This window comes from Thalassophryne amazonica, chromosome 12, assembly GCF_902500255.1.
Source record: "Thalassophryne amazonica chromosome 12, fThaAma1.1, whole genome shotgun sequence".
NCBI classification, from domain to species: Eukaryota; Metazoa; Chordata; class Actinopteri; order Batrachoidiformes; family Batrachoididae; genus Thalassophryne; species Thalassophryne amazonica.
The window spans coordinates 3,968,897-3,985,251 of record NC_047114.1 but is presented as its reverse complement, the minus strand read 5'-3'; the positions used below and the strand labels follow the sequence as shown (position 1 = coordinate 3,985,251).

The 16,355-nt window shown below is 40.0% G+C and overlaps 1 protein-coding gene across 1 annotated transcript in view; it reads left to right on the top strand.

Annotated features, from left to right (window-relative positions):
• The window catches only part of copa (COPI coat complex subunit alpha), a 35,817-nt gene continuing 19,462 nt past the window's right edge, over positions 1-16,355 (top strand). Inside the window, exons 1-10 of the mRNA XM_034184109.1 lie at positions 1-150; positions 432-545; positions 633-706; positions 1,961-2,041; positions 2,172-2,248; positions 2,386-2,495; positions 4,863-4,972; positions 12,982-13,081; positions 13,301-13,519; positions 14,879-15,029. Coding sequence (XP_034040000.1) covers positions 111-150; positions 432-545; positions 633-706; positions 1,961-2,041; positions 2,172-2,248; positions 2,386-2,495; positions 4,863-4,972; positions 12,982-13,081; positions 13,301-13,519; positions 14,879-15,029 — 1,076 coding nt within the window. The 5' untranslated portion in view covers positions 1-110. The remainder of the gene's footprint in view (positions 151-431; positions 546-632; positions 707-1,960; positions 2,042-2,171; positions 2,249-2,385; positions 2,496-4,862; positions 4,973-12,981; positions 13,082-13,300; positions 13,520-14,878; positions 15,030-16,355) is intronic.

The window sequence follows — 16,355 nt, the reverse complement described above, 5'->3', positions numbered from 1 at the left end:
GAAACAGGAACAGGCTACGTGTCAGGAAGAAGGGGTTCGGTTCGGCCTTTCTGTCTCATCAAAATTGTTGAGCGTTTGAACGGACGAGTTTCTTTTATTTTCCACTGACGATGTTAACCAAGTTTGAAACGAAATCTGCTCGTGTCAAAGGTGAGAAGTTGCACTTATTAGCTAGTTAGTCGCTACTGTCGTTAGCTACGTGCCTTTTTTTTCGGTTAAAGTGTCTTATTCAACGTCAAACACTTTTATTATTATTTAATGTTCTTTTTGTTTGGAGGTCCTGTTCCACTGTCTTTTTGTTTGTGGAGCACTTTCTCGTGGCAAAATGGTTTTGTAATACATACTGAATTGTTGAATGGGAACTTTCTTTAGCCTGCTAATGCTAAAATGTTTTAATGAGACTGTGAGGGTGGTTGATTTTTTTTTTTCAGGCCTGAGTTTCCATCCAAAGAGGCCCTGGGTTCTCGCCAGTTTGCACAACGGAGTCATCCAGCTGTGGGATTACCGGATGTGCACGTTGATTGACAAGTTCGACGAACACGATGGTAAACCTGTGACGTCAGTCTTGTAATTTTGTCCACGTCCACGCATGTTTCGTAGCTGTGCAACATGTAGTGTGTTTCTGCCCACAGGTCCTGTCAGAGGAATTGATTTCCACAAACAGCAACCTCTCTTTGTGTCTGGAGGTGATGATTACAAAATCAAGGTAACACCCCCCCATAAATAATCAGTTAATAATGACAACCACATCTACTGCCAAATATCCATTCATTTCGATGCAAATAACAGTTTTGGCACATTTTGCCCTGACCTTGGTTCTGGGTTTCTCTCACATTTTTTTGTGGTGCATTATTTTTGAAGTGATTTGGCTGCGGTGGTAATCAGCTCTATATTTTTGGTTCTGGTCGATGGTCAGCTGACAGCAGCAGTATGTTTAAAACTCCTGTTGTATTGTGATTTAAACAAATGGAATCGGGAATGACAAGGAAAACTGTGATCTCTTCATGGTCTTTTTTTTAATTATTTTTATTATTATTACTCAAAAAATTTTAACATGACAAAAACAGATTACAGAATATATCTGTAAAACACAGACCAAAAAGGGGGAAAAAAACCCACCTGAAGACACCATGGTCTTTTTATATGCCCCCAAGAAGACCCATTTTTGAACAGATGTACTCAAGTCAGAGCTAGTACCTCAAAAACCTCAAGTCCCACAGTCTGTCTTGGCTTGGAGCACTAGACTCAACAAGTATAACTGACAGCTATTGTTTGCTAAACCTTGGTTCACACAATCTCAAACAGAAAAACATGCTGTTCAGTTATACCAAAAATGATCAACAGAATGAAATGAACAAAATGAAATCTAATAAATGCAGACTGAATGGTTAGAGACATCAAAAAATTAACGACACACATGCATGCATACATACACACACGTGTGTGTATGTACATATATAATATGTGTATGTGTATATAAAAAAAAAATCATTTGAGAACAGCTTTAGTTTTGTCAGCATCCGAAACAAGTTTTAAATCACAATATGTTGTCCAATATTAAAAACAAGTTGTAGCTGACAGTCTGATTTGGTATGATGCAGAGCAGTATTTCACTGTATTGTTGGCATGAAAGTGAAAACTTACATTTATTAGGGACATTTTGTACAAGACCATCGAGCTATATGATGACAAGCAGTGGTCTAACTGCTGATCCCTGAGGCACACCTTTAAAACAAAGTGAGATAGAAGTGAAACCTTCTGTGTCTGCACACACTGGGATCTGTCTGATAGATGGTTCTCATACAAACTTTGTTCTTGCAGTCCTAAACTGATGAGTCTCTGCTTCAGTTATAAGTCTGCTGTGGTTGTGCACACAGTGACTGTACATGTGACATTTCACATAATTACTTAAAATGTCACGTTTTTTAATGTTGACTGTAGAGTTCCTGTTTTGTTTCAGGTGTGGAACTACAAGCTACGACGCTGCCTTTTCACACTCCTCGGACACCTGGACTACATCAGAACCACCTTCTTCCACCATGTGAGTTCTGCTTTTGTCCGTCTTTTTGGGTTCTCTACATTGATATTGAGCATCAGAGCGACAGTCGCCCTATTACCTCATCTGCACAGAGCTTTTAAACTGAAGTTAATTAGATTCGTCCTTCCTGCAGGAGTACCCCTGGATCTTGAGTGCTTCAGATGACCAGACCATTCGTATCTGGAACTGGCAGTCCAGGACTTGTGCCTGGTAAGAGATGCTGTGCACTGTAATGTCACTGCCACCCCTGAAGAAACCTTGAAGAGGATGAGACCTGTTGATGTGCATTATGAACGGATGAGCAGGAGAGTCGTCAGTAATGATGCTTTTTGTGTTCTTGTCCACAGCGTTCTGACCGGCCATAATCACTACGTGATGTGCGCCCAGTTTCATCCGTCTGAGGACCTGGTGGTGTCAGCCAGCCTGGATCAGACCGTGCGAGTGTGGGATATCTCTGGTGAGGGCCTGGGGATGGACCCGAGGCTTGTTGGGCGGGGCTGGGGATGAGGTGGTATATAGGACAGGAAGAGGAACAGTGGGTGTCCTTTTCCTCTCCTTTCCAGTTTTACGAGACAAATCTCTGTGGGCTGTTGTGCAGAAACACCTCTCCTTCACAGCAGAGCTATTTAGTTTTCTAAATTATGACTAATGTGTAGGTTTGAGCTAATGATGTTGGAGAGGTGTTTCTGTATCTGCATGCTTTTACTAAGGTGTGTGTTGTCTTATTTTTTGATTGCTTCTCGTTTCTAACATTCTCACATGTAAAAGCTGTGGCTCTTTCTCCTGTTCACCAGCTTTACTGTCATGCATGTTGGCATGAGTGCATGCAGTGTCAGAGGTCGTAGGTCACAATAATATGACTGCAGGGTGTACAGATTTCAGTTTCAACTCACTTTGATTCATGCACCATGTCTAATCAACAGAGGGGAATGAGCAAATGCAGCATGTAATCATTATACAAAGCCAAGACTAGGATTTTTTTTTCCTTACATTTCATTTTAAATTAAAATATCTTTATTTTAGATTATTTAATCTATGAATTGTCACAAAATAATGAAATAAGGACTACTGTATTTATCAGCATATAAGTTGCACTGTGGTCTCCCCCACCACTTCTTTTGTATCATGAGCTCTTTAATTTTGGGATTTTTGTGCATTGTTGTAATGTACTTCATATTACTGCTGTTTATTATTTTGTTGAGTGGTTTGATTCCTGGGAAAGTCTGATTATAGTCATTAGTATTATTAACATTTTTTTTTCTTTGTTTATAAGTTGTACTGGAGTAGAAGTTGCAAAACCTCATAAACTAGTTGTGGTAGTTTGAGGTAGTAAATATGGTAGTTTGGAATGTAGGGGGTGTGACGCTTATGTAATTAACAATAACATGAATGTAATGATATGATACATTTATGTTTTTCTGAGATACAATTTGATTAACTTTTTTACCTCAAAAAAATTTAGTACTTATATCCTTAATTACTTTACTAATCCTGTTAAGTTTATGAATGTAAATGTCTGTGAGCTCCACTCTGCAAAAGTCAGTAAGGTCTTGTCCTTGCTGCCTTCCTTCAGATCTTAGTGGACTCTCAGCCATATTCACTGCGCTCAGTGAATTCAATCAATTTTATTTATATAGCGCCAAATCACAACAAACAGTTGCCCCAAGGCGCCTTATGTTGTAAGGCAAGGTCATACAATAATTACGGAAAAACCCCAGCGGTCAAAACGACCCCCTGTGAGCAAGCACTTGGCAACAGTGGGAAGGAAATTCTTGACAGCACACTCTCTCTTCTCCGCTCCTGATGTTTTGGAGTTATTTCTGTGCTTTGATCCTGACATGGGTTCAGTCTGCACCACACCGCCTCAAGTCGAGCTCCAAAGACTGCATCTTTAGCTACTTTTAAAGTGCTGCATTCATGAGAACGAGCAAGTGTTTACATTTCATTGCATCTCTGCATCCAGGCTTACAACTATTTTTCGCACTGTTACGTAAACTGCAATTAATCCTTTGGAGCGAGCGATCCGTTTGGATCAACAAGTGTCTGCTACACCACTAATGAGAATAATTCTGAATTGTTTTGGATGAGTGTCATACTGATGCTTTACTCAGCACTGATGTTGAAATAATGTGCTTGTGCTGTTCTTGGCATGAAGGCTGACTCGACCAAAATAGAAGTTTTTGTTTGTAGCCTTTCATTCATAACCATCACTAACCTATAACTCAAACCTCTGCATGCGACTCTAGTATCAAAGTTCATCTTCCTGACATTCAACGCCCCATCAGAGCACCTCCCACCACCCACTCCATCAGCTGAGTCCATGCACGTCCTGTGTCCTGGTCCCATGCTCTCCCCGGAAACATCCAGACCTGCACATGGGTTCTTTGGGGCCTTTTCTCTGCCTCTCTGCTTACTGTTGAATTGACTGTTCACCACAATGTTTTGATGGGTCGGAATCACAAACACGAGCTGTTGTCTCATTTGAGTCTGTGAAGCTGCGCTGCTGTCAGACTGTAACTGTGACTGTTTTGCGGTTGCTGTTGATTGACTAACTGAATCCAGAGTGCTGCTGCAGCAGTGATTGTTTCCAGACTCCAGTTGGGGAGGAATGTGAGAGCACAGGTTCTGTTCCTGACTTTCAGCCCTGTGTGTGTGTGTTCAGTAGTCCAACAGTCGGTTTTCGCCTCCTTTAATTTTTTATTCGTAGTACTGCTTCATTTGATGTTTGTTTTTTAACTTGTCTTCTCGTCTGTTTCTTCTTGTGCACTGCGTAACATGAATACGGCTCTGCTGTTGCACGTGGTGCTCTGAATGTTGATTCCAGGTCTAAGGAAGAAGAATCTGTCTCCTGGTGCTGTGGAGACGGAGGTGCGCGGCATTTCTGGTGTTGATTTGTTCGGCGCCTCGGATGCTGTCGTCAAGCACGTACTCGAGGTGAGCGTGTTAGTAACAATTACCTCAACATTTGTTTTCGCAGCGTGGAATTTTGTTACTGGTGTTTTTTTGGTTGTCCCCATGGGCATGAAGATTGTTACGACTATCAGACATTTGACCCCAGTAACCTTAACCTTTAAGCAAATGATAGACCTTAGACTGACCTTGCTCAGGCATTTGTGGAATCCACCAAAGTGTGTTCGTGCACAAAATTCCTTGACCTTTTGCCAAAATAAATTATTTGAGGTCAATTTTTGTGGTCAAACATCATTAAATTATCAAGTTTGGTAGAAATCAGCAGAAGGACCTCAGAAGTCGACCAACAAACCAATACATAGACATGACCTCTGCCTTAATGAATGACCTTTGCCGAGTTGGACCTTGCTGGGTAAATTCGGATCCCACCTCCATCTGTCCGGTTAGAATCGACCCCAGTGATTGACCTTTGATTTGGTTTGTGCGGTATCATAATTCACCTACGTATGTTTTTGGAGATGATGGGGGGGGGGGGGGGGGGGCTGAATTTTGACCTTGACCTTTTCCAAAACAAGTTCTTCAAAGACCATTCTGTGGGTGACTGTCATCCAAATATCAGTCAACGTTTGTGTAAGTCGGCTAGAGTCACCAGAAGGTCTCATTAGCTACAGATGAGGGCGACAAGCAATTGCTGTTTTTCACTTCATTGATGTTCTGGGGGCGTGGCCAGCTTGTAATTACTTGGCCTTAACATGGGGGTGGTGATGGTCTAGTTAAGCAGTGGGCTTGATACCAGAGGGTCCTCAGTTCAAACCCCAGCCAGACCACACAATCACTGAGGGCCTTTGGGTGAGGTCCTTAATCCCAGTGTGCAGTGAGCACCTTACATGTCAACATCCTGATACTGGTGTGAGAATGTGAGGCATCATTGTAAAGCGCATTGAGCTTCTGATTCAGATGGAAAAAAGCGCTTTATAAATGCAGTCCCTTTACCATTTAATGTGCTCATTGATTAATGACGGATTAAAAAGGATGGACGAATCAACACTGAGTCTTTATCTCCTGCTGGCCAAAGACCCAAAGGGGGATTGTGTCGTGGCGATTTCTGCCCATCAGTCTGTCTCTGTCTGTCTGAAAAAGGGTATAAGCATTCTGAAATTTGCTCCTTTCACATTTTTAGGAAGGATTTCACTAAACTTGGTATAAGTCCTTCTCATAAGTTGGTAATATGCATATTATCATATCATTCAAATTGGGTCCATTTTACCAGAGTTATGTCCCTTGATATAGAAACCTAGACTCCGTCAGTTAAGTGAGTGGGTTCCTGCATTCTGAAATCAACTCCGCATATATTTAGAACAAGAGCAGTCAGAGATTTCTGATGTCCGCCAATCTGGATCCAGATCACCTCCTTTGACCCAATTCTTCAAAGACTATATAAAGTGAAATCTTGATCCAGAATTCAGATCCGGATCACCTTCAAAATTTAACGGAGTCTTCCATGGCCTCATGTGAAAATTTGGTGAGAATCCATGAGGTAGTTTTGATGTAATCCTTCAAGGCCTATATAAATTGAAACTTGATCCAGAATCTGTATCTGGATCCAGATCACCTCCAAAATTTAATGGAGTCTTCCATGACCGAATATATATGTGTTGAAAATTTCATCAGAATCCATGCAGTAGTTTTGATGTAATCCTTCAAAGCCTATATAAAGTGAAACTTGATCCAGAATCTGGATCCGGATCAACTCCAAAATTTAATGGGTTCTTCTGTGGCCTAATATCTATCTGTGGTGAAAAGTTCTTCAAAATCTGTGCAGTAGTTTTGATGTAACCCGGCTAACACACACACAGACAGACAAATAAACGCAGGTCTGTTTATTACATCCTTGTCAGATGTAATAAATTTCACGAAAACTGGTGCAAGTCTTTGAAATGTTATCAGAATATGTGCCAAAGCAGTATTTGCCAGCAGGTGATATTGTTGTCTGAGCACTTTTCTTACTTCATACTTGACTCCTTAGCGGAACTGAAATTGTCTTGTTTTGGTTTTCATGCATTTTTCACAGTGAAATTGCTGTACTGCTAGTTAGCATGCTAACATCTCTGTAAGATGTCTTGTAAATCACTTCAGATGTTATTTGGTTGCACCCCCCCCCCCCCAAAAAAAAAACAAAAAAGTTTTTAAAGTGTTTATTTCTTGCTAACTTTTACAAAATATATGAGAAAAATTAAAAACCTGGTAGCTTAATACAAAAATAAGCTGTTTCTGAGCGTTTCCCCACAGTCTTTGTTTATTTTGTCTGAGCAAGCAAGCTGATGTCAGCTGTTGCCTTTTTACTCTGATTGACAGTCGCTGTTACAAGTTGCTCAACATTTGTCTAAATTAGACTTCTGGTCTGTTTTGGCCCCGCCTAGCTGACCGCTGTCTCTTGGTGCTGCAAAGTAGCCATTTTGACTGAAAATGAACGGCAGCTCATCGCGTTGCCTCTGTCGCTTGTAGCTAATGTGTCCATAGTGTTATAGGGAGAAAGGGAACAGAGATTAAACAGTTTTGATCTCTCACCCAATGATTTTGACCTTTGCCAAAACAAACCCTTTAAAGGAAATTCTGGGAAATTCACTTCATCCAAACACCAAATTTGTTGGGAATCTGCCAAAGTACCTAAGAGGAACAAGGGACGGTTTCTGAAATTATAGTCCGATACCTGTTTTATATCTGACAGGTGTGACACACTTTGAAGGTTTAATTAAAATAACATGAGAATTTTTCCTTTGACAAATTTGTGTCAGTTGCCACAAGCCAAACCTCTCATTTTGCTTTGTCACTCCATGTTGTACTGTTATAAAAAAAAAAAAAAAGCCCACCAATGAGAGAACCTGAGGTTTTCCAGTCGAAGCCCTCAAGTCCTGAGAGATTTCAGTGTTTTTCTGTAATACACTATGCACTTGTGATCACTTTGTTTATGGGGTTTATCCATGTCTTAATTACACACACACACACTTCAGAATGCCAAACAATGCTTGTTGTACTGGTGAAAACGTGATTTGTCCTCAGCAGAAATCGGCTGCATATTTGAAATCTTGCTTCAGTGTGTCGTTCTTTTGTCCTGCAGGAGGTTGCTACCCATCATTTTGACAAAAACAAGATTTTATTTGCACAAAGAAACTTTTCAATCAATTTTTTCAATCAATCAATTTTATTTATATAGCGCCAAATCACAACAAACAGTTGCCCCAAGGCACCTTATATTGTAAGGCAAAGCCATACAATAATTACGTAAAAACCCCAATGGTCAAAACGACCCCCTGTGAGCAAGCACTTGGTGACAGTGGGAAGGAAAAACTCCCTTTTAACAGGAAGAAACCTCCAGCAGAACCAGGCTCAGGGAGGGGCAGTCTTCTGCTGGGACTGGTTGGGGCTGAGGGAGAGAACCAGGAAAAAGACATGCTGTGGAGGGGAGCAGAGATCAATCACTAATGATTAAATGCAGAGTGGTGCATACAGAGCAAAAAGACAAAGAAACACTCAGTGCATCATGGGAACCCCCCAGCAGTCTAAGTCTATAGCAGCATAACTAAGGGATGGTTCAGGGTCACCTGATCCAGCCCTAACTATAAGCTTTAGCAAAAAGGAAAGTTTTAAGCCTAATCTTAAAAGTAGAGAGGGTGTCTGTCTCCCTGATCTGAATTGGGAGCTGGTTCCACAGGAGAGGAGCTTGAAAGCTGAAGGCTCTGCCTCCCATTCTACTCTTACAAACCCTAGGAACTACAAGTAAGCCTGCAGTCTGAGAGCGAAGCGCTCTATTGGGGTGATATGGTACTATGAGGTCCCTAAGATAAGATGGGACCTGATTATTCAAAACCTTATAAGTAAGAAGAAGAATTTTAAATTCTATTCTAGAATTAACAGGAAGCCAATGAAGAGAGGCCAATATGGGTGACAGATGCTCTCTCCTTCTAGTCCCCGTTAGTACTCTAGCTGCAGCATTTTGAATTAACTGAAGGCTTTTCAGGGACCTTTTAGGACAACCTGATAATGAATTACAATAGTCCAGCCTAGAGGAAATAAATGCATGAATTAGTTTTTCAGCATCACTCTGAGACAAGACCTTTCTAAGTTTAGAGATATTGCGTAAATGCAAAAAAGCAGTCCTACATATTTGTTTAATATGCGCTTTGAATGACATATCCTGATCAAAAATGACTCCAAGATTTCTCACAGTATTACTAGAGGTCAGGGTAATGCCATCCAGAGTAAGGATCTGGTTAGACACCATGTTTCTAAGATTTGTGGGGCCAAGTACAATAACTTCATTTTTTATCTGAGTTTAAAAGCAGGAAATTAGAGGTCATCCATGTCTTTATGTCTGAAAGACATTCCTGCAGTTTAGCTAATTGTTGTGTGTCCTCTGGCTTCATGGATAGATAAAGCTGGGTATCATCTGCGTAACAATGAAAATTTAAGCAATGCCGTCTAATAATACTGCCTATGGGAAGCATGTATAAAGTGAATAAAATTGGTCCTAGCACAGAACCTTGTGGAACTCCATAATTAACCTTAGTCTGTGAAGAAGATTCCCCATTTACATGAACAAATTGTAATCTATTAGATAAATATGATTCAAACCACCGCAGTGCCTTTAATACCTATGGCATGCTCTAATCTCTGTAATAAAATTTTATGGTCAACAGTATCAAAAGCAGCACTGAGGTCTAACAGAACAAGCACAGAGATGAGTCCACTGTCTGAGGCCATAAGAAGATCATTTGTAACCTTCACTAATGCTGTTTCTGTACTATGATGAATTCTAAAACCTGACTGAAACTCTTCAAATAGACCATTCCTCTGCAGATGATCAGTTAGCTGTTTTATAACTACCCTTTCAAGAATTTTTGAGAGAAAAGGAAAAAGATGCTTGCAGATGTTTATGATGGATCTTCTACATATAAATTTGCAAGTTTAGTTTTGTAGTTCATTTTATATATATATATATATATATATATATATAAACTCACTCAGTATACACACGTGGACAAAATTGTTGGTACTCCTATATTTTATGCAGACATTTTAATATATGGTCAGAGATAAATGCAAACAAAACAGTTTTGTTTCAGCAGAATATTTTTTTTAAACTGAAGTTATTTGGCAACAAGAACAAAATAAAATGCTTTGTAGGGGGGGAAAAAAAATTCCTGACATTAAATGTATGCTGGACACAGTTATTGACACCCTTTGATGAATTTGCAGTTAATCACCACTTTTACAGGTGGTTTTCTTCAGACAAGTTGGGATGAACATTTCTGCGTTATTGAATGTGTCTTGGACTTTATTTATACCAATCTTTACAGAATACAAACCATACGGTATTGTATGTTTAATCTCTTTGAAGGAGGCAGTTATCAAAAACAGTGACTGTGCAAGAAAGAGATGAGTGAGGAAAGCCAATAAGACACCCAGACAACTAAAGATGTGATGGACTGCTGTGACTGTGATTGGAGAAATTGTGCACAGTGCAACTTTTATCTGTTGCACCAAAACGCATAGTGAAGTGGAGCTGAAAAGATGGAAGTCTAGGTTTGTATCTCTCACTTACCTTCTTGCAAACTATAGCTGAAATTGTACATCTTTTTAAGTAAGTCTTCTTCAGGGTTGTCACTTGTCTCCTTCATGCACGACCCCTTAGTTTTTGAGACCTGCCTCCACCACACTGCTTCACCATGCAGTACCGTACAGTTTATATTCCTTAAATATTGTTATAAAAGTCTAAGACACCTTCAGTGATGTGGAAATGTTCATGTGTTCACCCCCTGACTTGTCTGAAGAAAACTGGCTGTAAAAGTGATGATTAACTGTAAATTCAGGTTGCCAGTAACTGCCGAGCATACATTTGATGTGAAGATTTTTTTCACTTGACGAAAGCATTTTGTTTTGTTCTTGTTGTCAAATAACTTTGAGCATTTAAAAAAAAATACTTTGACTTAACGTTTCTTTGTTTGCATTTTGACCATATATTAAAATGTGTACATAAACTACAGAGGTACGACCAACTTTGTCCACATGTACAGGAGCAGTTTGTCATGCATGTAAAACAGTGCCATCTTTTGGCCATAAATGATAATGCAGTATTTTTCACCATGCATACATCACAGCAAAAATATGCCTTGCAGGACTTCCTAAAGTAGCAAAAAAGAAAAACACTCACTGTGACTTATACTCCAGAAAATACAGTAGTACTTTATTGATCTTGGTGTCTTCAGCCTTTGACCTCAGACTGAATGAAATTCTGCACACATGGATCCAAAGAAAATCAACAAAACATACAAAGAGCAAAAATAGTCCAACAGTGTACCCATGCAGACAAAAGGGTAAAGGTAGAAGCAAGCTTGTAGACACCTACCCCTTTAACCAAAGAATTAAAAATAAAAATTGTACATACGTATATAAATAATTATACATATACCTAATAATAGGGATGTGAATTGTACAACAACTCACGATTCAATGCGATTCCGATTCTTGGGGTGACGGTTCGATTCTGAATCGATTTTTGATTCAAAGAGCTCTGAGAAATAGTTATTACTTAATAAATGTTTATGTTTAAGAAAATGCAGCTTTACAAGGTTAATCAAGTGATTCTAAATGTAAATTTACTTATCTGCTTTGCTCGTTCAGAGTTGGCTGGCAGTTTAGCGAAGCGCTGGTCAGTAGTCGGCAGAGACCGCTGCGCCCCTCTTTTAGCTCCGGGTGATAGCGTAGCATGTGGGCTTACGGATTTGGTTTCCGAAGTACTTGACTTTCATTTTGCAGATTTTGCACACTGCATAAGTTATGTCAAGCTCCTTCTTACACATCAAATAATAAAATCCAAAATGCGTCCAAACATTTGCCTTCAGCAAAGACGGTGCTGGCTGAATTAGCTCTTCATCCGCCATGCTAAGCTGCAGCTCACAAATGTTTTTAAGCACGCTGGACCCTCCCCTTGCAGGGACGCTGTAGTACAGAAGCTGTTGCCTGACAAACAGTACGCGCAGTGAGTAAGCAAGAAAATGTTTTAAAAAAAAATGCTTTTTAAAAATTGATTCTTGGACATTTTGGATCGATTCAGAATTGTAATAAATAAGAATCGCGATTCGGATGTGAATGTTTTTTTTTTTTTTTTTTTTTTTTTTTTTTTTCTGGCACCCCTACCTAATAAATATAAATTGATCTCTGAAATACAATTCCAAAAACACAAACATACAAGCAACAGTACACCAAAACAAAAGCAGTAAATCTAATTTAACATAGTATAACGAGCAATCAAATAGTTTCTGTAGAGTCTTTTAAACAGAAACACAATGACTTTGTATAGTTGTTTGTATCTTTGATGTCTGAAATAACAATGTGCCTTGTAAGTTATAACTTGAGTCTCTCATTTTAAACAGGTCCTGGACATGTAGTGGCAGAAGTTTATTTTGTGCTTTGAACATAATTTGTATTATGATATAATCAATCAAATCCCAAAATTTCAAAATATGCAAATGGGCAAACAATAGATTTGTTGGCTCACGATATGGTTTCTTTCAAATAATTCTTATGGCTTTCTTTTGAAGTAAAAATAGAGGATTTGTGTTAGTTTTGTAGGTGGTTCCCCAAACTTCACTAGGCCATATATGGAACAAGTAATGAATGATGTAAGGTAACTCATGAGTGTTGGGGGAGGAAGTCTTGTGCTTTATACAAGATGGCAATAATCTTTGACATTTTAGATTTAACATAATTTGTGTTTTCCAACTTAGATTATCATCAATAAATACCCCAGAAATTTAGTTTCATTTATGAGTTCGGTTTCAACAGTGTACTCTTAAACTTCTACATGTGTTTCTGGGCTTATTACCAAATATGATACTTTGTTTTACCAAAGTGAAGTGACAATTTGTTGGAATCAAACCATTCCTTGAACTTCTGTAGTTCCTTCTCCATTGTGCTGCCGCAGGTGATGGGTTTTGACTTTGGTGAGCTGAAGGTCACTTTTCTGTGTGTAGGGTCATGACCGGGGTGTCAACTGGGCAGCCTTCCATCCCAGCATGCCTCTGATCGTGTCTGGAGCTGATGATAGACAGGTCAAGATATGGAGAATGAACGGTGAGTTTTCATTTTAATCTGAGTCGAGTTTGTACCTGTTGATGACTTCTGGTCTACGCCGCCACCATTTCCAGCTGGACCTTCTTTTGTATGATAGTTGTACCTGTCAGTGCCGGCTTAAAAACTTAGCTTTCTGCATTTGATTTTAATTGTTTTTCCAGCTGTCTGATGTTTCATGGTTACAGTGCCCTTTTTTTTTCTGCTTCTCCTTTGGCCCAGAATCCAAAGCGTGGGAGCTGGATACGTGTCGTGGTCACTACAACAATGTGTCGTGTGCGGTTTTCCATCCACGCCAGGAACTCATCCTGTCCAACTCTGAGGATAAGAGCATCCGAGTCTGGGATATGTCCAAGAGGACCGGAGTGCAGACCTTCAGGCGGGACCATGATCGATTCTGGGTGCTGGGAGCTCACCCAAACCTCAACCTGTTTGCTGCTGGTGAGCATCTTGTGTTTTTCATCTCCATACACTTGATCAAGGTTTGACTGTCCTGTCGACATTTATAATTCGGTTGCATTTAATTAAAAAAAAAAAAAAGTTCACCACCCTCTGATTTTCTGATTTGGTGTCATGCTAGTCCACGACATTCAACACTGATATTTGAGATCGCAGCTCTAAAAATATTGGCCCACCTGACACTGAAATTGTAAAACTCTCACTCTGCCCGGAATTGCCTTTGTGTCTCTGATCCTCAGGACTGTCCAGCTGTAATATGATTATGTTGCCAACATGAACGAGCGAAGCTCCTCACCATCTCACTGTCATGTAGGGCCTTCAGACACCCCCCCCCCCCCCCCCATTAAAAAAAAGTTCTGGGGAGCATTAGCATGGCTAAAAACCTTCAGCTTCTGTGTCTAAGCCCCCCAGAACCCCCCTTCCCAACTACAGCTCTCTTAACCGCCTGCATTTTTAAGCATTTTTCTTGATTTGCCTCTCAAATGCCTGGAAGGTCCTCACCATCTCATTCAGGTCCTTCAGGCTTTTTACAGAAAATGGTTCTGGGAGCATTAGCATGGCTAAAAACCTTCATGTAATATACACACTAAATAGTCACTGACTGACCTCGTGAGCTGTCAAGGTGAGCGCCACCTCTCGCTTTAGCGTTCCCGGTTTCAGTGTTGACTCAACATTCAGCATTTCCTGTTTAGTGTCGATTGTCCACTGAATTCCCATGAGATCTCTATTCGTGCAAGATCGCCTCTTTCTTTCTTCTTCTTTTTATTTATTTTTTAATTTTTTTTTATTGAGACAAAGTTACACAAAATCCTTACAGAGGATAAATATACCACAGCAAAAACAACTTACTGAAAAACAGGTTAATCTCTCGTACTGTTGGTCCAGGAAGCGTTCAACATTTGACATTCCTGTTTCACTGTGGAGTCAAAATTTGGCACTTCTGGTTTGAGCGAGCTTGCACCAGCACCTTTGGCGCCGTTCTTCGCTCATGTAATGCAGCCATCTAAGTTGTCCTTCCAGTAGATGTAAGGTGTTGAATCTTGGCTTTCCAAGACACGTGATTGTCTTTTTTCCCCTCTGTTGGTACAATCAGTAACCAGTTTTGACAAATGGCAGTGAACGCCACAGGACTTCATCTGTCCAACAGTACGTCAGTCCGTGTTGAGTATTCTGTGGACATGCACATTAAAATTGTTTCCCTGCGTCAGACTGGCATCCTGTCCAGGGGACGCCGTAGACTCTCACATGCTCTCACCACTCAGGGCACAGACGGGCCTCAGGGCCGACACAGGACTTCCACCTTTACGCGGGAGTGCTAAGATGGTCTTTTCTGTCCTTCAGGTCATGACAGCGGCATGATTGTGTTTAAGCTGGAGCGCGAGCGTCCAGCCTACGCCGTGTACGGCAACATGCTGTATTATGTCAAGGACCGCTTCCTCCGACAGCTCGACTTCAACAGCAGCAAGGACACTGCGGTCATGCAGCTTCGCAGGTACGTGCTGCATTCACACGATGACAGCAGCTCGTAAACTGAACGTTCAGCTTGGGGAGGACGGGATCATCTTTCCAGAGCAGCAGCTGTGCACTGCTGCGGGACATGTGGTTAAACATTAAGTTTTGTGCTTGCCACAACAAGGACAAAGTGGATGTTGAGTTCCGTTTTAATGGAGGGTAAAGATGAGCAGCGAGACCTGAACAAGCTTATTGCAGAGAAACAGATTTGTCTACAGTAATAACTTGTGATATTATAGAGAAATTAGGTGCAACATTACAAAAAGGTAACGTTTTAAGCATCATTCAGAGCTGCAGCTTCCTGTTTTTTATATATATATATATATATATATATATATATATATATATATATATATATATATATATATATATATATATATATATATATATATATATATATATATATACTCAACAAAAATATAAATGCAACACTTTTGGTTTTGCTCCCATTTTGTATGAGATGAACTCAAAGATCTGAAACTTTTTCCACATACACAATATCACTATTTCCCTCAAATATTGTTCACAAACCAGTCTAAATCTGTTTATTTATTTTATTTATTCAATGTTTTATCAGGTAAGTCAATTGAGAACACTTTCTCATTTACAATGACGACCTGGACAAGAGGCAACACAACAGCAGGACTGAATAACAGATTCACAATCTCCACATACAACAGTGAAAAACATACAGTAAAACTGTAGAAACAACAACAATAAAACAGAAAATGTTAAGAATTAAGATATACATTATTAAAAACGTGCAGTGGTCCTGTAAAATGTTAGAAATTGAGTTTTTAAAAGTAGATGGAGGTAAAAACAAACTAAGCTTTAGAGACTGTTGTAAGTTATTCCAGTCACTTGCTGTAGAAAACTGGAAAGAGGAGCGACCAAAGACTGTGCGAACTTTTGGGACCACCAAACTGATGTAAGTGCTGGAGCGGAGAGCGCGACTAGAAGTGTGGATGTTTAATAAAGAGCTCAAATAGGATGGAGCCAAGCCAATCAAACATTTTGTAAATACACAATAGCCAATGGATTTGTCTACGCGTGTGGAGAGAGGGCCACTTCACCATTGAGTACAAGTCACAGTGGTGCATGGTGAAAGGTGCACCTGTAACAAAGCGTATGGCAGCATGATATACAACATCAAGTTTGTGGAGCAAAGTCTTTGATGCCATTCTGTAAACTAAGTCTCCATAATCAAGGATGGGGAGAACTATAGTTTTTACCAAAAGCTCTCTTATTGGGTGAGTGAAAGTGTTTTTGTGGCGGTATAAAAAGCCAATTCTCGCCTTTGCTTTGG